The sequence below is a fragment of the Onychomys torridus genome, chromosome 11 (assembly GCF_903995425.1).
Source record: "Onychomys torridus chromosome 11, mOncTor1.1, whole genome shotgun sequence".
In the NCBI taxonomy this organism is placed as follows: Eukaryota; Metazoa; Chordata; class Mammalia; order Rodentia; family Cricetidae; genus Onychomys; species Onychomys torridus.
Genome location: NC_050453.1, coordinates 19,244,368 through 19,265,377, shown reverse-complemented (window position 1 = coordinate 19,265,377; position 21,010 = coordinate 19,244,368). Strand labels below are relative to the sequence as shown.

General features: G+C 41.1%; 1 protein-coding gene across 3 annotated transcripts in view; it reads right to left on the bottom strand.

The window, feature by feature from the left end:
• The window catches only part of Pld5 (phospholipase D family member 5), a 322,478-nt gene that overhangs the window by 160,969 nt on the left and 140,499 nt on the right, over positions 1 to 21,010 (bottom strand). For 2 of the 3 annotated variants that reach the window (XM_036202790.1, XM_036202791.1), the window contains exon 2: positions 12,296 to 12,432. In XM_036202790.1, the coding sequence (XP_036058683.1) occupies positions 12,296 to 12,432 (137 nt within the window). Of the gene's footprint in view, positions 1 to 12,288; positions 12,433 to 21,010 lie in introns of those variants that run through there. The other variant, XM_036202792.1, reaches the window with a different exon arrangement.

Below are 21,010 nucleotides of genomic sequence, written 5' to 3'. Positions count from 1 at the left end.
AGAACCTGGGAGAGCATCAATTTGTCTTTAAACCCAGCACAGGGAAGGCAGAGAAGGAGGGATCCCTGTAGCTTGCTGGTCAGGCAGTCTAGCCAAATCAATGAATTCCAGGTTCAAAGAGATATTCTGTCTCAAAAACATTGGCAACTGAAGAATGATAACACACACACACACACACACACACACACACACACACACACACACACTTTAATCTTATATGCACAGAAATAAGGGTGCCAGTTCTTCCTAGATATTCCTTGCTATACAGCTAACATATTTTATCATGTCTAGAGACTGAAGTCTTTGTCATCTTGAGTAACAAGAGTGACAGAGAAACATCCATGCAGGACCTCTTGGGAGCTGTGCCTTTTCCTTGGCATCCTGAAGCTCTCAGAAACTATTTGGAATGCTGAGATGAGGCTATGCCCCGCCCTCAGTTAGTTCATGTGTATAAAATAGTGGGTTTCCAGGCTGTGCCTTGCCCTGGGTGACTATTTGCATCACTGAGTAGAAATACAGGAAGAATGACTGCACCTTGGTGAGCACACAAATAACACTATCCATCCTGGGCCATCCACGAGGCAATGGCTGATAACTTATTACTAAAGAAGAGTGTCATCCTATTAGTTTACCAAAGTGAGTCTGTGCCATGTGAGCACATTGGTGTATCAAAATTGTATCTAGAAAACCAGGCCTGAGGACTTAGTGAGCACACTAGATGAAGGGAAACATGCACCTTCACCTGGACTCCATAAGGAAGACAGCAGTCACTGTGACAGTGTCAGCCATCACTGGTCTGCCACCTGATCACCCAGTACTCCATCTGTTCCGGAGTCTTCCACCTCAGTCCTCCTCCTTGCCTCTATGGATGCTATGGTCCTGTAGCTCTCCTAGACAGCCCAGATCAATCCTAAGGCTTGGCTTGACTATCCAGTCATGCCTCCAGCAGACTTCCAAAAAGATTCCTCATCTAACTCCCACAGAGACTTGCTTGGCTCCTGTATTGGCCTCCTCTGCCTCTCAGGAAACTCTCTGTCTCTCTGACCTTGAACTTCTGCTGCAGCCGCTTTAACTCCCTGCAGCCATTCCGAAATATTCTATGCATGTATATGAACACAGAGAGATTTACTGTGTGATGTTGCATGTGTGGTCAGAGAGACAGTAAGATGGGGATGAAAGAACTTGGGTTTGCCCCAGCCGGCTATCAAGGGAAATCTGGACTACTTGGCAAATTGCAGCCAACAAACCCAATGTCGCGTATTGTTACTCAATAAATGCCGACACTGGTGAAAGACAGAGCCGTGGCCATGTGTGTTTCTGACCTGGTCTATTCACGATGGAGAGCCATTGCAAAGCTGTGCCAAGAGCCAGGAACTCAAGAGAGCGTCTTCCTGTATCACGGTGGCAGCACTTCTGATTAGAAATTAAATCACCTACCTTGTCCATCTTCTACTTGTTCAAGACCATCCTACTGTTGGGGTTCAGAAAACACAAAGAATGGAAGTTGCCTCACAACCAAGGTCCCTCCCTCTAACCTTGTCTCGTTTCTCTTTCCAGCCACCATCTACAGGGAGAGGCTCTCGCCAGAATCGACCCACCAAAGAGGACTATCAAAGAGAAGACAAAACTGTAACCACCTTGGGACATGTCCATTTCTAGGCCTCATGCAAATCCCATAGAATCACATTCCTTTCTGTGTGGACAGCCCAGCCTATCTCCATAGTAATCATCGACTATCCCACTAAGATTGCATCCACACCCAGCCCTGTTTCCTTCTCTTCTATGAAGATGAAATTTAAGCCATCAATTCTCTGGCTTCTTGGTGTCTCATACATTCTGAGACTCCCTGTTTCTCCATGTCAGTACATTTGTTATAGCTTTTCTTCTACGAATCTGCTTACTGTGAGTTTTTTTTTTTTTTTTTTTCCAGGAAGCCAGGAAAGTGCAGAAGGTCTTTCAGGATTCTGGGAGTCAAATCTCGCTGCTATTTTAAACCAATGATAATAGCAGTGTTATTGTTCCAATTACTCTTCCTTTGGGTGGGAATGTATGCTGATTCTGGGATCCTGGGCATCAGGCCTGGATTCCCAGCTAGGCAGCAGCTCTATGTGTATGTGGATACATCTTGTGGCTTCTCCTAGCCCAATCAAAGCATAAAAGACACATTTTTTTTTAAAGTTTCTTACATATGGTCATGAAAATTACTAGATTGTTAACCATCTCCTGGCTTCAAAAAAGCAAAACAAAGGCAAAGACTACAGCCCCTTCTCCACTTGAAACAAGTTAAAGTGTGGGGTGTTTGGTATCTTTTTCTATATTTTATGAGAAAATTCAAGAGCTATGACTGTGTTTGACTCATTTAGTATCATTGCGTTTGAAGAAAAATGAGTGAATCAAGCACTCTTTTGATAATATAGAATAGATCTGCATCCCAAATACAGCAAGCTGTAACTCTGGGTATAGGCACTAGACCAGTTTAATATGCTGAACTACCCCTCAGTATTTGCTAGCAGTTTTCAATGATACTTACACAGAAAAATAAACCTCACATTGGAAACTTCAGGGCTGAGGGTGTGTCCCAGTGGTAAAGTGCTTGCCTATTGTATGTGAAGTCCTAGGTTCAAGTCTTAGTACTGAGAAGGGGAGAGAAATGTAAAATGTTCTGACTTCTTGGAAATATTGCAACAAAGCTACCTGCTTCAAATTGAAGAGGTGGCTAAAATAACATCATTAGGACTGGTGATATAGCTCTCTCCATCCACTCACCCAGATATCCCCATACTTTAACCTCCAATAGTAAACTGTATTTCATTAATGAAGATTACTAAGTCAAATTCATAGGACTTCTGATTCTTTAGGGTTTAGTCAAATCCAGGAATGGGCATTTGCACACACCTACAGGATTCTAGAACAGATAGCTAAGAATGTATTTGAGAAATAACTCATTGGCCCATCCATCACGACCATGTCAACATGTTCCCCTGAAATGCACATAGAATTGTGCCTATATTCTTTTAAAATTTTTTTCTAAATGACTTATTTTATGTGTGTAGGTGTTTTGCCTACAAGTATGTTGGTGCACCATGTGTGTACCTGTCACCAACAGAGGTCAGAAGGAGGCACTGGATTTCCTGCTACTGGAGTTATGAAGGGTTATGAGTTACCAGGTGGGTGCTGAGAACCAAATCTGAGTTCTGATCTCTGCAAGATTAACAAGTGCTCTTAACCACAGAGCCAACTCTCTTGCCCTCCAACTCAGTATTTTTAACTGTTTAGTGGCTCTCAGTGAGTTTCAAAATGAAGCCCAGGTTTCTAAGTCTGGTGTGTGGCCCCTAATAGTGATAACAGCCGATCTTTCTTTCTTCTTTTGCTTCTCACTCACATTATGTACTCTAGCACAGAGCCTAGGGCTTGCTATTTTCAGAGCTGAGCTTGCACCTCGCCAAGTCTTTGCTGTGGCTCCCATTAAGAAATAGCTAGTAGTGTTTCAATCCTGTGGCCAACTTGGCTGCTCCCTAGAGTCATCAGCTCTTTCCTGTGACTCCTTGACAGTAGCCACCTGTCAGTCTAAAACTTTCACAAGGGGATGGGTGATGAATGTGTGTCTGAACTCATCCATCTCAGATATTCTTAATGATAGTGACTAATAATTTCTCTTTATAGCTTTAGATTTAACACAGTCCCTCCATAACACAGCTTCTTGACAGAGAACCCATCCCATCCATCAATTAAACTTTGACAGATAATCCTAAAAGCTTAAAAATTCTGAAGCTATGGTTAGGCATTTTGCAGACATGTTAATGAAACATGCCATCAACTTTCTTGATCTTCTGTTATTTTATTAATTTACATAGTTTAGGGGAAGAGAAGATTTGATAGGCTGCCTTAGATTGTTGCCTTTTTTTTTTTTTTTTAAACAGGCAGAAAAATACAAATCCAGAAGAGGTTTCCTTAACTAGTTCAGGAGAGATGTGAGGATCTTTCTTTCTCTGACTCAGTTCCTCTTTTTTTTTCATATCATCTTGTTCTTCTTTCTATAGTCTAGTTTATACCTGATTTGAATGCCCACTCTCGGTGGGCACTATTAGAAGAGTATTATGTCTGTGCTGTATTCCTTCATCCTTTTTGTCCTCAGCACTTAGGTCCTTCAAACACTCTGGTAGTGTTCCAGTTGCCAGAAACTCAAATATTGATAAGATAATCATTTTCAACTCCAGCAAGCACAAAGTCTAGAAGAGCAGACTGCTTAAAATGCAGTGATTCAGATGTGTTCTCTCAAAGTGTTTGCCCTAACAAGCCATCTATCCTCCTAGACATGGCAAGCATCTCTGGGATCAAACAATGAATGCAAATGTGATGATGATGTTTACAAAGACAAATGTCATTTCTCCATTATTTGCCAAAGTTGCAATAGGGACCAAAGAGTCAATCAGATAAAGTGTGATTAAACATATACATGAGAAGGCTTGTCAAATCTTATCATCTGTCAGGCAAATTGCAGAAGAAGTAAAGAAGTTGGGAGAAGGAAGAGGAGGAGAAAGAGGAGGGTCAGGAGGATGAGGATGAGAGCAACTTCTGAAGTGAGACTGTTTTAATAGAATAAAAACGGTGCCCTCTGAAGGTATAATAATTTCTCTCTCTCTGTCTCTCTGTCTCTCTGTCTCTCTGTCTCTGTCTCTCTGTCTCTCTCTCTGTGTGTGTGTGTGTGTGTGTGTGTGTGTGTGTGTGTGTGTGTGTGTGAGTGAGTGAGTGAGTATGTGTGTGTGTGTATTTACATGTGTATTCATCTGTGGCTATGCCTATGGAGGCTATAGGAAGACACTGGGGCCCCTTATTGCTTCCACCTGTGTGTGTGTCTCCAATTTAACCTGGGCTCTTTCTAGGCTTGTGAGCCCATGGGATCTCCCTGCTTCCTGTTGCTAGGATTATAGGTAATCATTGCTGCACTGACTTTTATTTGGGTGCTGTGGACCCAAACTCAGCTTTGGAGTAATTATCAATGCCTAACCCTGAAGGAATTGCAGTTAGGTACAAAGCAATATAATCAATCTGTAATGTGACATTTCCAGGCTAGATTGACTCCACTTCAACTGAGTGTGTTTTAAGTTGCTAAATCATCCCTTGATTTGACTTTCACTTACCACAAAGCAAGAACCAAACTCAATACTCATCTAAGATCATATTGAGAGATAAAAAGGCATTGATGTGAATGTTTGGGGAGTTCTGAAATGTCCAAGGCTCAATATTCCTAATGTGTTCAAACTGGGGAGGAAAGTTTCTGTCTTAGCCCCTGCTTCTGTGGTTAGTTTTGTTTTGTCTAATAACAAACAAAATAAATAACAACATGAAGGATGACAGCCACACTCCAGACTCCTTCCATCCAGCAGCTCAGTTAATGCTGTGGGTGGAATTCATAGTGTCTCTTGTCCTGTTTGTTTGTTTGTTTTTCATCTCTTTCTCCTTCCCTCCTTCTTTTACTCATAGCTCCTCTCTCTCTTCCTGAGGAAGGATCTTGCTCTGTAGCCCAGGCTGTTCTGGAATATTCACAGTCCTCTGCCTTAACCTCCTGAGTGCTGGCATTACCAGCGTGCACGACCACCCCAACCTAGTCCAGATTTCTAACAGGATTTTTCACAGACCTCAAGAGACTTATTTTGCAAGACAAGACTCCTGTGCAGGTGGAGATGAGTTAAACTCCTGGGAACGAAAACCCTAACTAACCCTGGTATCTGTCCGTAGAAAGGGCATTCTGGCAGAGGTCAGCTCTAGGCAGCGTGGAAGCCCCCAAGAAACAAGGTATTCTGAGCACACATCTTACAGTAACACTGCTTCCTATGAGGCTTGTGAGATGGAAATTGGCAGAGAGGCTGCATTCAGCCACAGAGGTGATGCACAGACAGGCACTGAGATCTGGTGTTGGGGGGGGCACTCAGGAAGTCATCTGGAGTAACCACAGCAGTGGGTGGACATTGGTAAAGATGAGGAACATCCAGAAATGGAGCTAATCAGGATGGCAGGATGTGCACAGAATACTACATATAAGGAAGCAGAGGGATTCCAGTGGAATTTCCAAGAAAATTAACTTCATGGAGAAAAATAATCCGAACCAATGCCTCAAATAAATCTTGGGCTTAAAAGGTGCAATTAAGGGCTGGTGAGACTGCTCAGCTGGTAAAGGCACTTGAAACCAAGGCTGGCAATCTGAGTTTGAACTCTGGGATCCACATGGTATGGGAGAAAACTGACTCCTATAAGTTATCCTCTAACCTCCGTATTCGTGCTTTTGACCTCCACAGGGATGCAAGACCTAACAACAACAATATTTTCTGCCAATGTTTCTGCTCCTTCTGGTTAAGCCTTGGTTCTCCTTTGCACCCCATGAATGGCTGGCTGCACAGAGCTACGATCCTTGCTGTCTGATGCTGACAACCATTCTTGGCATTAGTCATGACTATCAGGTATGGCTCTGCTTATAAATGTTCAGTGAACTTTTTGAGAGATGTACACTACATTCAAATAGTCTTGGAGAACCAACCTGGCAACAGGAAATGTCAGGATCATTAGTTGTATATTAAGTTTCATTAAAATCAAAACTTTGAAATAATTAGCTTCTGCTGCTTCCCTGAGTGGTAATTATGGACCAAGAGGAAGTGTCACGCTCACCGGGGTTTGCTCTTTTAAAAAACTACATGTTAACGATAAGGTATTATTTAAAAAAATAATTTCAGATTTCTCTTTAACTGGGGGCTATATAAACATCGTTTTCTGAGTATGATGACTAGTAAATATATCTCATATTTAGGAAATATGAATTTGATTGGGCTAAATGGTGAAAATGTTAATATGTGCCATTATATATGAAAGTCAATTTAGAGCATTAAAACGTCTGCTCTGAAATGTGTTTAGAGGCTTCTCTTTGCCTTCATTTAGAATTAAGCTTTTATCTTCTGCCTGTAATTATTGTTGAAAGTTATTTACTTAATGCCAGTTAGAAAAAAAAGGTAGTCTAAATTATTCAATTTGATTTTAGCAATTCCTCCACAAATTTCTTTTCTTTGACGTCCCTCTGTCTGTGACTGACCAAGACACAGCTCTGGACAGTTTCTCGGTGCTCCTGCTGGCTCTGTCTCTTAGGGATTAGTTCCCACCTACTGCCACCTGAGAAGGTTAGCTAGTGATGTACAAACCCCATTCTTTCTTGACACCTCCTGTCCCTGGTCCCAGGTTAAGGAAGAAGGTTGTTTGTGGGGGAGGAACTTGTCAGGCACACTGGTCACAACAGTCAAGTACAGGGCACTTCAGTCTCAGTACTTTGATCACCTACGTCTTCCTGAGATCCACTGATCCTAATTGTGGGCCTGTGTAAACAAGGTTAGGTTCAGTCACATTCTACTAGGAGCTTGTGGGGGTTGAACAGGCATGGCCCCATAGATTCATGTGTTTGAATGCTTGGCTCATAGAGAGTGGCACTATTAAGAGGTGCCCTTGTTGAAGTAGGTGTAGCCTTGTTGGAGGAAGTGTGTCACTGTTGGGGTGGGCTTTGATGTCTCATATATGTTCAAGCCACACCCAGAATCTCAGCCTACTTCCAGTTGCCTGTGGATCAAGATGTAACAGCTCCTTCTCCAGCACCATGTCTGTCTACATCCTGCCATGCTCTCCACCATGATGATAATGATCTAAACCTCTGAAACTATAAGCCAGCCTCAATTAAATGTTTTCCTTTATAAGAGTTTCCATGTTCATGGTGTCTCTTTACAGCAGTAGTAGCCCTGAGACAGAGCTGATTTCTATAGCATTGAACAGCCAAGGCACCTATCTGTCTGGAATTCATATGCCTTTCTTTTAAAAACTATATCAAAGATTATCCTCTTAGGGAAACAGGTGATGTTACCATTAAAAGGCAAACTTGTTTGTCAAGCTATTTCTTTCTCAATCACTCTGCCATCAAGAAGCAGAAATCAGAACTTTGTGTGGTGATATGATAACTCATTTTCATGACACTCTCTAGTTGTGTCATCTACACTTTAGTCTTTGCTCTCACAACCCTCAGTTGTTCCCCCACAGAAAATTCAATTATGGAGAAATAAGAAATTGACCCAAGTCACACATATTACCCCAATGAACTGTACTGTCTCAGTAATTTGCATTTGGATCACATGAAAATTCTTGCCTATTGAAAGGCATAGTGCTGAAGTACCATGTAAGATGGAGGGGTTGGCGGATGACAATGTGTGGGTTCTTGTTTTCAGGAATTTTTTTTTTTTAAAAATCCAGCCTGGTATGCAATGAAAGGCTCAAAAGTGACAATGGCACCAACAGAAGCCAAAGTTGCCATAAAATAATTGGTCATGTATCTGTAGGAAAAACATGAATAATCCAACTGGGTTGCAATTCTGGACCAGGAGTCTTGAGATGACAAGAAGGTGGGTGTTCTTACAGGAGGAAAATCTCAAAAGAGGAAGACAGCAGTGGGATGCAAACCACAAGAACCTGGGTAATGCAGCAAGACTCCATCTTCATACTTAAATAAAAGGTATTGGGAGGTCATTTTTTGAGCAATTTGCATTTTATAGATCTTCATGGGAAAATGATGGGTGAGTGCATGATTATCTCTTGTTAGTACACTTACACATCAGAAAAGTAACATGTGGGACAAAGAAATAATGCAAACCAGACAGAAAAGATCATGGCAAGATACAGTAACAAAAGTGTAAGATTTGTAACAGCTGACTGAGCAGCATGATCCAGACCGGAGATCCATCATGGGAGAGATGGGCTAAGAGTGGAACAAGATGAATTATAGGGAGATATTTGGAAAAGAGCATGAGAAGAAAAGAACTTGGGGAGAGACCATCAAAACAGAGAAAAGTGTTGCTAGCTACCTGGCTGTTTTCAACTTTCAGGAGGGAGCAGACAGACAAACATAGGCAGTTTAATTTCTAAGGAACAGATCTCAGCAAAGGTTGCACTGGGCACATGGTACTGTTTCTGGTAGCACTACCAGGATTAGAGAAGCCCACAGAGAAACTACCTCTGTGAGATCACAGCCCTTGGACAGTAGTGTCACCTGATACAATGAGTGTCTCCATAAAGTCTGAAGAGAGCCAGAGAAGGGATGAGGTGTTGAGAAAAGCCTGAATAATAAGTACAGAAGGTGAGGCTGATGACGGCCTCTGGGAGCATCTACAGACCAGAGCATTTCTTCCTGCTGGGCTGCATCAGTCTCAGGAACTCAGGGATGGATCTCTGTTGGAACAGCCTGCTCATTTTTACTAGTGGCATCTGTGCCTGGAGGAAAAACAGCTAGAAAACATGGAGCTTTGAGGACAAGGATGAAAGGACCAGGGTAAAAATTAACAGCGTGCTTCAAGGAGGCAAGCCACACTTGGTGCTGGAGAAAGCACAGAGATGTGTACATTGTGGTCTAGCTGAAGGCTGGGGAAAATTAAAACAGAAGAGACTCATCAGTGTGGTAGCCTATGTGCTTGGGAGGCACAGGCAGGAAAATCAGCAGGGCAAGGCCTGCTGAGGTTACATAAGACCCTTTCTCAAAAAAGCAAAGCAAAACAAAACAAAACAACAACCAAAACAAACAAGCAAAGGAACACTTAAAAGAGACAGACAACTACAGGGGAAGTTTATGGAATGAAGACTGAATATGCAAAAGTATAACAGCCATACCATAATGAGAACACAACTCAACTTTGGCCATATCTTTTAGCGACTTGTCCAGGAAACCAACTCCCTGGACCACCAGGCCAGGCCTGCAGGAAGTGAGACCGCTATCTCCAGCAACAGGGCAGGCATCTAAACAATAATTTAGATGACATTGGCCTCAAGTGGCCAGGAATTAGTGACATGTTTACCATCCCAACTCTGGGAAGTTTCTGAGTCCACGCTGCCACCGAGTAGCATGCCACCCACTGCTCATAAACCCCATTTAAGTGTTTGGTGGTAGGGCCTCTTGAAAGAGCCATGTGGGTTTTCACCACTAGCACTGAGTCAGGAACCTGTCTGTCTCTTAAAGGAGTCTCATGCCTCTGCTTGCTGCTAGCAAACAGAACCTACCCAAGAAAAAGCAGTTACCAAGAAATCAAGTTTTTGTGTGTTTAGAATCCTTTTTAAAGGTTTTTCAGGCTTTATGTGGAAATGCTTGCTGGACCTTTGGGTGCCATATATAATCAGAAATTTCCTGTCCCAATAACCCAGGTCCCAAATAACCGACTCAGAGTCTGAATATGAATTATAAATGCTCAGCCAATAGCTCAGGCTTGTTACTACCTAACTCTTACACTTAAATTAAGCCATATTTCTATTTCTGCTTTGCCACATGGCTCATGACTTGTTATCTCATTTTTTACATGCCCTGCTTGCCCAGCAGCTTGCTGGTGTCTCCCCTACTCTCCTGACTCTGCCCTTCTTCCTTCCATCATTCTCTCTGCTTTAGGCTGTCTTGCCCAATCTCTTCTTGCCCTGCTATTGACCAATCAGTTTTTATTAACAATGAACATAATACACAGCAAGAACTCCCATTTTTCCTGAGTTTACCCCTACTTCAGACCCAGGGCTAATTAGAGAAAGCCAAACATACTTCCTCTAAACAGTCACAAATTATGTTGGCCACCTTATGCTGCCCAACATGGGCAGCCTCCCCTTTGAGAGGCTACATCCACCTTCCTCTCATTGCTATGCCCACTTCAGAATCTCTGGGAAGCACAGTGGTAGTGTTGACTCCCTTGTTACAGGAAGCTTTTGCTACAATAAGCTCTGAATGTACCCTGTGTTCCCATGAGGTGGGTATTCATATATTTCCACAGAACCAAAGACTAAAATCAGGCTAAAATAATGATCTCAGTTCAACCTTTCTCCTATTAGCCCAATAAAGAATTGTACTTATGACACACATTTCTAATATTGAGGATAGAAATCCAAATGAGTGGCTATTTCTTGTGTCCTTTGCTCTGTATATAATACTAGTTGCCTGGTAACTAGAATGCAATGTATCAAAGGTGGGGAGGAAAAGTCCATTGTTTTTTAGAACATTTCTTATGCTAGAACATACAACTTACAGGCAAAATATCTAGGGTAAAATGTGTGTACCAGTTACCGTGCTGCTGTCCACATGACTTCATTTTAGCAGATGTTGCTGTAAAGCTGAACTGAAGTCACCAAATTCTGATAGTGATTATGAAGTAGAGCTGAGCACAAGTTTAAATTGTAGTTTACATCAGCATGAGCATGCATGCTTTCTAGCTTGATGTTCCTACTTCAATCCCCAACCTCAAAATTTTAAAAAGTAGGATGGTTCAGTGGGTAAAGGTGCTTTCTGTAAAGCCTCATGACCTGAGTTCAGTCCCTGGAAGGAGAGAATCAACTCTGGTGGGTTGTTCTCTGACCTCCACTTGAAATCTCTGGGACGTGTGCCCACATATTTATAAATGCACACACACACACACACACACACACACACACACACACACACACAATATAGACACACACATAATACATACACACATACATACAAAACCTAAAAAGTCACAGTTCAGGGAAGAGTGCACTGAATCCATGCCACAATAGCTCTACCGGTAAGGAAGAATCCCAGGGAGATGGTACATAACATAATTAATGTCACACAACACAATCATGTATATACACAAGAATGGAGACATGCTCTGAGAAACACATTGTTCGTTGATTCCATCATGACACAAACAGCACAGTGTATTTGCCTATCTGCCAGTAGGCAAAGAATCTTATGGGACCCCTGACATATATGAATTACTTGAAATTTCAAGATATGCCCTGTGATAGCAAGTGGTTAGTAAAGCTGCTGTAACATTAGATTAAAATGAATAAGCAAACAAAACAATTGTGTGCTAAGCCAAGGCCAACTTGGGGAACCCCTGTTCTTACCTGATATAATGTATCCTGAGATGCATAAACAACTAGAACATGTTCTCTGTCCATTCGGGCACTTGCATTTGCCAGGCTTTATCAGAGAGTGGATCAAAATGTCATACACCGAAGTATCCAGAAATGCAGGCTGTCAAATATTTTATTTGGTCAATTGCCTCTCTGTATAGACTAGGGCCAGGTTGTCAAGCGAATGAAATCATTAATCTTGCTTAGTGCCTGACCTAGTAAACACAAGTATCTCTCAGGAGAGAGGGAGGCCTCACCTAAGTCTTGCTGAAATCAGATGTGAGCAGGCAATTCTCTCCTTGGTGTCCAGGTCCCTCCCTGATTTTCTCACCCATCCCCTAAAAGAGAATTTTTGGCTGTTACCTCTTACCGACATTTATTTTGGCAATTTTTCTCTGAGAGTCCATCCTCATCTTCTCCCATGATGTCCACAGCTGAGAATATCAGGGCGACCAGAACTGCAAAGCAGCAGACCAGAGCGAAGATCACAATGCACTTCTGCTGGGACTGGAAAGCAAGACGGGGAAGAACCATCAGGAGCTGAGGGCGTGAAGACATGCAAGCCCTGAGACTTTTCAAAACACCACCATGCGCCCTTCGGGAATCCTTAATACATAGTAGCTAGAAAGACATTACTCTCCTGGAGCAAACACCCAAGATTTTTATGTTTATCCCACAACACAGCCTTCAACCCCTAGTAGATTATGTTATGGCATCCTAAACAACTCACAATGGTACCCAGACTTCAGAACCAGCCTGTCCTCCTTTCCAACCCAAATGCAGGCTACAAACAATGTACAAATGATAGCGATGACTACAAGCTCTGGAAGCAGAGATGCCAGTGTGGTGGGCTGTGCAATGGACATACTTCCTCACTCACTGCCATGAATAAATTCACATGCTTGATTTTCAGTTAGAAGCGGAAGGTCCTGACTGTCAAAGCCACTAGTTGTTCCCATCTTCAGGTCCAAGCAATGTAATTGCAGGTGCCCCTGTTTCTATGGCTAAGGGTAGTAGAGGAAGGCAACTGGATGAGAGCTGTGAGCACAAGGAAGAATGTTTACTACCTGCTTTTCCTATGCAGAGGTCTGAATGGTTGTGCCCAACTCCCAAGTTCATGTTAAAATATCACCCCACCCCCACCCCAATGATGGATTTGGGGGCCAGGGTCTTTTTGAAGACAATTAGGTTGTGAGAGCAGAGCCATCTTAATTGGCAAGATGACCTTAAAAGTCCTACAGAGAATCTTTGCCTCCATACCATTTTAGGAGGCAGGATGCAGCAAGAAGTCTCAGCCAGGAATGGTGGGTACCCTTTGTCTTTGTTTCATCTTTCCTGCTTGTAAAATGGGGATAACAAAAACAGCTGCTTTTGAAGGTTGCAATGAAGAATCCAAGTAAGTGAAAAGAAATGTTTTATGAAGACCATCCGTGTCATAACTAGGTGATGCGATCAGTAAACATGGGTCACTGTTGAGACCCTCCTCCGTGAGCTGCTCCAAATATTTTAGGGTGAATGTATGAATAAACCAAGAGCATAGAATATGGACTATGGAAAAGGACAGAGAAAGAATGAAAAAACAGTACAAGAGAGGACACTGGGTTATTTTTCTTCTCCCCTTCTCTTTTTAGACAGGGTCATCTTACTATGTAGCTCTGACTGTCCCGGAAATCACTACATAGACCAGACTAGCTTCAAACTCACAGAGATCCACTTGCCTCTAATTCCCAAGTGCTGGGATTAAAGGAATGTACCACCATACCCTGTCTTTTCTCATTTCTGTTTTCATGGTTCTGGGGATTGAAGCCAGGACCTGGCACACACCAGGCAGATGCCCAGCCACTGAGCAATATCACCAGTTCTTTTTTGTATTTTTAATTTTGAAACAGGATTTCATTCAAGGCTGCTTTGAATTCTTTTTGTGACATGGGTAGGCCTTGAACTTGTCATCCTCCTGCCTCAGCCTCTGAAATAGTTAGGGTTATAGGTCCTAGGCATCAGGCCAGGCTATAATTTTTGAGAAATTATTCTGGCCCAGTCTCAGAACTCAAAATCTTAAATGGACATTTCTAAACTTCAACATGCATTAAAATTATCTGAAGGGCTTATTATAGTAGGTACACCTGGGCCCCCTTGAAGTTTCTTGTTCAGTTGGTCCAGGGTGGAGCCTCAAGGATGTGCATTTGCAGTAAGTTCTCAGGAGATGTTGATGCTGTTGGTCCCACAGGCCACACTGAACACACAGTGCAGTGTTGGAAGGATGTGCTCCAGGAATGCCATTGGTAACCGAGTCACAGACAGTAATGACCAGACACAATGGTTTTAGCTAGACACACAGCTACGGTAAGTTTTATTTCTAAACTAGACACAGTAAGAGATAATAACAATAGCTAGAAACATGACTACTCTGGAACTCTGAGCCCATTATTAAGAAAATAAAGGTTACTGGTGTAGTTGTTTTTGTTTCTAGGACAGGGTCTCACTTTGTTACCCAATCTGGCCTCAGATTTATGATCCTTCTGCCTCAACCTCTCAAGTGCTTAGATTATAGAAGCGCCAACCATGGCTCATGTTCGTTCTGTATCTTCTCTCTCCCTCCTTCCTTCTCTCTCTCTCTCTCTCTCTCTCTCTCTCTCTCTCTCTCTCTCTCTCACACACACACACACACACACACACACACACACACACTTTCTCTCTCCCGCCATATCTCTCTCTCTCACACACACACAATATTTCACTATGACATTTCATAACTACATCCATATGATGTGCTTTCATCAATCATATTCACCATGTCTTTACTCTTTCTTCTATTTAGTATGTGTTGTTTTGTCATAATTATTTTTATTGATGAAATTTTTCATTTATTTTACATCCTGATCACAGCTTTCCATGCCCCTCTTCTTATTCCCTCCCCACAGGTCCCCTTTGCCCCCCCCCCCACCCACCCCTCCTCCACCTCTGTTTTTCCCCATTCCTCTTCCCTTTTCCTTCCATATCCCTTATAGTCCTGCTTATACTTTCATGGACTTTGCTTTTTCTCCTTAGATTCCATGTCCAGGAGAAAACATGCAATGTTTGTCTTTGTAAAACTGGCTTATCTCACTTAACATGATAATCTCAAGTTCTATCCATTTCCCTGAAAACGTAATTTTGCCTTTCTATTGTGAATACTGCAGCAATGAGCATGGGTTTTCAGGAATCTCTGTAGTGCGCTACATGACTCGGTATACAGAAGCAGTGCAGCTGGACCCTAAGTGTTTGAGGACCCTCCACACATATAGTTACCAGATGGGTTCCTAACAGTGTCATATATAAAGGCCCCCCCTTTCCTCAGCATCCTGACCACAGTTCCCCAATCTTTGATGATACTCATTGTAACTGGGGTAAGATTGAATTTCAATTTTGTTTTTAGAAATATTTACTTTTTATTATGTTTAAATATATGTAGGTGTTTGTGCTTATGTATGGGCACGTGCACTCAAGTACATGTGCCCAGGAGGCCGAAGGTATCAGATCTCCCGAAGCTATAGTTACACAATTGTGAGCCACCTGATGTGGGCTCTGAGACCTGAACTCGGGTTCTCTGGAAGAGCAGCTGGTGTTCTTAACCACTGAACCATCTCCCCACACCTCAATTTGATTTTGATTTGCACTTTCTAGATGACTAACAGCATTGAACGTTTTCCATGTGTTTATTGGCTACTTGTATGGTTATGTTTTGTACGTGCATGTTTGGGAACATGCATAAGCAAGTGGTAGCCAAAGGACAACCTTGCGACCTTGGGTGTCGTCCCTCGGGCACTGTCTATCTTTTTCATTTTTTTTTTAAACAAGGTCCCTCATTGTCCCGGGATTCATTATGTAGACTAGGCTAGCTGGCCATTCAGTTCCAGGGATCTGCCTGTCTCTGCCTCTTCAGCACTGGTTTTACAAGTGTGCACCTTTACACCCAGCTTTTAACATGTGGGTTCTAGGGATCAACTCAGATTCTGCAAGCATTCTGCTGACTGAGGAGGCTCCCCATTCCTGTACTGCTACTTCTGGAAACTGTGTGTTCGGCTCACTTGCCTAGTCATGAACTTGAATATTTTGATTTGAGTTGTTTAACTTTTTGAGTTCCTTACATATTCTGTCAACTAGTCCTGTGTCTGAAGAGCTGGCAGGTCTATTCCAGAGGTCATTTCTGATGCTTTGCCCAAGTTTTCTGATTTAATGTGAGCCCATATGTCAATTCTTACAATTATTTCCTGAATGATTGGAGTCCTATTCATAAAGTCATTTTGTGCTTATACTTTTCAGCTGTTTCCCCTCCTTTTTTGCTTTAAGACTTTCAAAGTTTTATGGCTTCCATTCAGGTCTTTGATTACCTTTGAATTATTTTTTTGTGCAAGATGACAAACAGAAATATGAATTCAATCTTCTGTACAAGGCTTTCCAGTTTTCCCAGTGCCACTCATTAAACAGGCTGGTTTTTATCTATCACATGTTCTTTGGCATCTACAACAAGCAATCCTTGAGTGTAGAGACCACAGTACCTCAACAGCTGATCTGAAAACTGAGACAGCAGCTAAGCAGTGGGGAGGTAGCACACAGAGTGTGGACACGCTAGTTAATAACTAAGCAGTGGGGAGGTAACACACACACAGTGTGGACACACTAGTTAACAACTAAGCAGTGGGGAGGTAGCACACACAGTGTGGACACACTAGTTAACGACTAAGCAGTGAGGAGGTAGCACACATAGTGTGGACACAGTGGACAAAGGCATGATTCATGTCTCATGTACAGAGTATAACAGTGTGAGAGTTCATCATGGTAGTCTAAATAGCATGAAAATTAGAACTAGAAAACGATTTCTGGAAGTTTACTTTTTTCTGATCACAGAAGACTGAAGGTCATGGAAGCTGCAAAGGTGAAATGATGAGTAAATGGGGGTCACTGTGTCAGCATTCCTACTAAATATTACTGGATACATGTTTGCCCTTGAACTGACCTATCTTCAGTCGTTCATTTATCTTTTCTGCTTTTTCTTTAGTTCATGATTTTTCTTTCTTTCTTTCTTTCTTTCTTTCTTTCTTTCTTTCTTTCTTTCTTTCTCTCTCTCTCTCTCCCTCTCCCTCTCCCTCTCCCTCTCCCTCTCCCCCTCTCTCTCTCTCTCTCCTTTTTGAAACGGGATCTCATGTAGCCCAGGCTGGCCTTGAACTCATTTATAACTGAAGATGACCTTGAACTCTGCACTCTCTGCGTCTACCTTCCAGCTGCTGGGACTATAGACATGCACACACCTAGCTAGTAGCTATTTTCAAGCCCCCAAAGGATCACAGTAAATACATCCTAATGATTTAATTATTTTCTTTGAGGACATTTAAGCCATATTTTAAAAAGAATTTTGTCTTCCCCTTTAAAATTTCATGATAATGTGAGTTGCTTGCATAGTTAAGAAATGTTTGCTGTTAGTTTTTTTTTTTTTAAATAAAACATAATGACATAATGTACAACAGAAAAGTCTTCACAGTGCCACTCAGTGACGACTGCTATAATCTCCTGCTTTGGTTCTTACGCAGCACCTATCTTTCTGACAACCTCATGATGCTCAGATATTCTGTACGTGAATTTTATATTGTAGGTTTGGCAATTGACCATATTTTAATGTTATCAATGTTCTTATAACATAGATTTCAATTCTTACTTAATATTCTGTTGCAGGAGTGTAGTTGGAAGTTTTCCTGTGTCCCACCCAGTCCCACAGCAGCTTGAACCCAAGTAAACACACAGAGGCTTATCTTACTTACAATCTGTATGGTCTAATGGCTCAGGCTTCTTGCTAGCTAGCTCTTACAACTTAACTCAGACCATTTCTATTAATCTATGCATTGCCATGTGGCTTTGTGGCTTACCAGTACTTTCACATTGTGCTTCTCCCAGTGGCAGCTCAAAGTATCTGCCCTACTCTCTTTTCTTCTCCTGTCTCCAGCTCAAATGTACCGCCTAACCTTATTCTGCCTCACCATTGGCCAAACAGCTATATTTAATCAACCAATCAGAATAACATATATTCACAGCACACAGAAAGACATCCCATGGCACAGGGGCATGCCTTTATCTTCTCCACTCTAAAAATCTAAAGAAAAATTAGTACTAATTCTAATTTAATGTTAATTGATTTGTGGAGACAGAGTTTCCCTGTATTGTCTAGACTGGCTTCAAATGCATAATCCTTTGGCCTCAGACTCTTGTGTGTTGGGATTCATTTCATACACTTTGAGAGACAGAAATAAACAACAAAAACTTTTAGAGGAGTTTAAAGTAATGCAAAATTATTCATCCATTAAAAGTCTCAGGGGTAGGAAGCTAAACCTGGGCAGTAAAATTAAACATTATCTAAAATACAAGCCTGTGAACAGCATCTTTAACATACTGTATCAGGTACACACTGGGAGCTTTGCAAATGAGTCCTAGTGAATGTTAAATGCTTAAATTACAACAGTATTGATTTGTTTCTCTTTGTTCTCAATGTCATGGCAAAGCAGTAAGCAGTAAATGAAAACCCTAACTAATTTGTTTGTTATTGGAAGTTCTTTGATGTAATAACCCTTTACACTTCCATTAACATCTATTAATTTAATTCTTTGTTATTAAATTCTGTGAGAGCAATCTAGCTAGTATTTTCATTTTAATTTGTCAAAGAGAAATCAAGACTCTGATCTTTATTTTAAAATGTCTCGTTGGAACAGTGTACCCTAACAACATAAGGTGTCACTAAAACTTTCTTTAGTTCATTTAATTTATATCTCATCAGTAAAATATTTTGTTCAAATAATTGTGTAAAAGTCTCATGAGACCAAACTTTAGGTTATAAAGATAATTGTTCATTTTAACTCCTGAATGAGTTATTCCAGAAAGTGGTATGAACCATACTTTTATGTTTTTATTTAACTGAATCAAAGGAAATTAAGGAGAACAAATAAACATGCATATAATCCAAACTCCATTGATGAACTCAACATATGAGAAGAAAATGGAATTTGAAATAAACAACCAGACAAGCCTGTCACTGATGTTGTTCTAGAAATGGAAATGAATTACTTTCTTGGTCAAGAAATATATACAACTATGCCTAACATTCAAAGTATTTGAATGTGATGTATTTACTCTATGCACTTTACCCCAAGTAAGAAATAGATATATAAGACCTCTGACCACAGAGAGAGAGAGAGTATTATACTTTATAATTTGAAATACTATGTGTTTCCAACCAGGCTTATATATTATTTAACAAGTACTGAGGAATTTGCACCCATGAGCTTAAAGGTAAAATTTAAAAATTCATATTGCCTTTCATTTATTTACAAGTTCTTTTTTATTTTTGAGTTTGTAATATAATTATAACATTTCTTTCTTCTCTTTTCTCCCTCCAAACTTTCCCATATATTCCTCTCCACTCTCCTTCAAATTCATAACCTCTTCTTTCATTAACTGTTGCTGCATGCATATGTGTGTGTGTGTGTGTGTGTGTGTGTGTGTGTATGTATTCCTAAATATAACCTCCTCTGTTCATGTAGTGTTACAAATTATTTTAAAAGCAAAATGACAAGTTTTTAAAAACATAGTAAAATCTAAAAATACAACACATTTTATATATCTAACTCTTAATCTCTGCAAAGCTGGTAGTTCTAGAAAAATTATTTTCCAAGGAGAGATGGACCAACAAAGACTCAAAGACATTTGAATGATTCAGTGATGAAGGTGATCCAACAAGTTGGAAATATTCTGGTTATTTAATTCGGGTCTCTAGATCCAAGTATTCAGATGTTTTGTAGATTCAACTATTTTCCTTTATGCCTTTCAATTTTATGTCTTCATTTGCTTTTTCATATCAAATCTGGTTATTTTTTATTGCTATTGGTTTCAGTCAACAGATCTTCAAAGTGCTTAATCAATGTAGAAACCAAGGTTGAACATTTGGCTCTGCATTGTGACATCATGTTGTTAGTGGGTCAGTATGATATTCCTGTATCTCAGGTCATATTATACATTGAGTTCTTAGTCATGTTCCCAGAAACATACATCACCTGGAAGATCCAGAATCATCTCTTCTGTTGATTTACCAAGTTGCAGGATAATGACTTTATTGTAGAAGCAAATCAGAAAATCTAGATTACATACTGCATAAGGGCTTTGGGGGAATCTTTACTGTGGACATTATTTCACCCTCATATTCTTTAGGGTCCTCAGTTTGATGCTTTTATCCCCAGCAGCCCTTCCCTGGGCTATGCTAATTTTCTTCCAAAGCTTTACTAGCCATATATAATGTAGTCAGCAACCTAGATCCTGCTACAGTAAACAGCATAGCAGGGGAAGTAGGGATAATCCACTGACCTAAGCTGAGGTGAGAAAGCTGGGAGTTTAGAGAGACCAAAGCAGCTAGAGCTGGCAGGCAAGAGAGCTCCCGAAAAGCTTTGAAGAGCTTCAGAAAGTCTCACTGAGTTTTGAGCTGAGTATGGGTCAGCACACACACATGTGAGTCAGCCGCCTGTAGGAGATGCCACTTGAAAGGAACCGGTGAAATAATCTTTGACCTATGACAGGGCCAAAGAGAGCTAGTATTCTGAATGTCCATATTGGGGTAGGGGGTGTCCTATAATATATGAGCACCAAGCATCAGAACCCTCATGATGGAAGGAGAGAATCCTCTCATGAGCTGTCTCTCTGACATCCACACACTCACCATGGTGTGCACACTCACACACCCACAAAAATAAATACATGTAATAATAAAAAATGAAGCAAGCCTCAAACCCCAAACTGTTGAAAAGTAGCTACATGAAAGACTAAAACTCAAGGATATTGTTAAAGCACTCTGCTATCCAGCACGCAGCAAAATAAAGTCCACAGTGCCTGGCATCTTAGAAACTCTAAGACCTGCCAAGAATTGAGAAAACCTCACGTGCTATCATGAGGACACACAATCAACTGAAATCAGTTCAGAAATGATACCTATTCCTGCATTGTATGGAGGCATTAAAATGACTCTGATAGCTATACTCCATAATTGAAAAAGATAACTGTGGAAAAGTAAGAA